General features: G+C 47.1%; 1 protein-coding gene across 2 annotated transcripts in view; it reads right to left on the minus strand.

Moving 5' to 3' along the window:
• Positions 1-413: 413 nt before the first annotated feature.
• ca10a (carbonic anhydrase Xa) overlaps positions 414-1216 on the minus strand; it is a 198616-nt gene continuing 197813 nt past the window's right edge. For both annotated transcript variants that reach the window (XM_031843263.1, XM_031843262.1), the window contains exon 10: positions 414-733. In XM_031843263.1, the coding sequence (XP_031699123.1) occupies positions 711-733 (23 nt within the window). In that variant the 3' untranslated portion in view covers positions 414-710. The remainder of the gene's footprint in view (positions 734-1216) is intronic.

Below are 1216 nucleotides of genomic sequence, written 5' to 3' on the forward strand. Positions count from 1 at the left end.
TTGCTCGTCTCCCGTGACATGACTGGTTTTGGAAAAATGACAAGGTACAGTAAGGCTGTGTTCCCTCTGCGTCGCTTTTTGCTGATAGCATGCCTTGTGGGTAATGAAATGTCCGCGTGGGGCTGCGCGCCGACCACTTCGTCTTGACCGGAAGGATGGGGGCAGTAACTTAAGTCCTCGGATTTTCCCACTGTCAGCAACATTTTTTATGTACAAAGGCGTTAAAGTCCCAACGTCGTCCTATTGGTTGGGAGGTCAAATAAATGCTTCCCTGTTTTTTTTATTTTTATTTTTATTTTTACTTTGTTTCCAAGTGTCTTATTTTGGTTTTCTCCCAAAAAAAAGTTTTGGTATCAAAATGTCCGTATAGATATAGTTGTACAGTGGGGATGGGGGGGGGGGGGGGGGGGGTGGGGGGGGGGGGGGGGGGGGGATTGTTAGCGTGTGCTAGATCGAAGGGGTTCAAACTGTTCTCAATGTATGAAAAGAAGAGTCTCTTCGCTCGCGATACAAAGTTCCTTATTGGTACAATGTCCGGTGTTTATACAATGCCATGAAGTAATCTGGGATGAGATGCAGCCTTTAGCCCCGTTTCACATCTCTCTCCTCCTCCTCCTCCTCCTTGTCCTCCGTCCTCCCCTCCTCCTCCCTCGCCTCGTCCCGCTCTCTCCGTCTCTTCGACAACCGTCTCCATGCTCATCCAAGGGAGGCTACTTCAGCAACCACTCGTTCACTGGAAGAGAGGAGAAGGACAGGAGTGAGAATATTGATTTATATATGCAGCACTCTCCACAGTTCAGCTATTCTCCAGCATTACCCCACCCCCACCCCCCACACCATATTTCATCTTTAGGAAAAATACATACAATTCAAAAGGAGTGGCACTCGAGTGAATGTGTCGCCGGGTGGGGTGACGGGATGGGGTGGGTGGTGGTCGGTGGGGGGGTGCCATTATGTTTTGAGTGGCGGCCTTGACAGAAAATGATACCCGAAGCGAGCAAGTGCCAAGACGTAAACATTGTAATTTGATAAAAAGAAATATATATATATATAAAAAAAGGTGTCTCGCTGTTATGGGAAAGAAGAGATTTATTGGAGTATTATTATAATCACATTTCCTTTCATCAGCTGAAAATTAAAGAGTAAACACACACACACACGCACGCACGCACACACACACACACACACACACACACACACACACACACACACACAC

This window comes from Anarrhichthys ocellatus, unplaced genomic scaffold, assembly GCF_004355925.1.
Source record: "Anarrhichthys ocellatus isolate YVR2014 unplaced genomic scaffold, GSC_Weel_1.0 scaffold4, whole genome shotgun sequence".
Lineage (NCBI taxonomy): Eukaryota > Metazoa > Chordata > Actinopteri > Perciformes > Anarhichadidae > Anarrhichthys > Anarrhichthys ocellatus.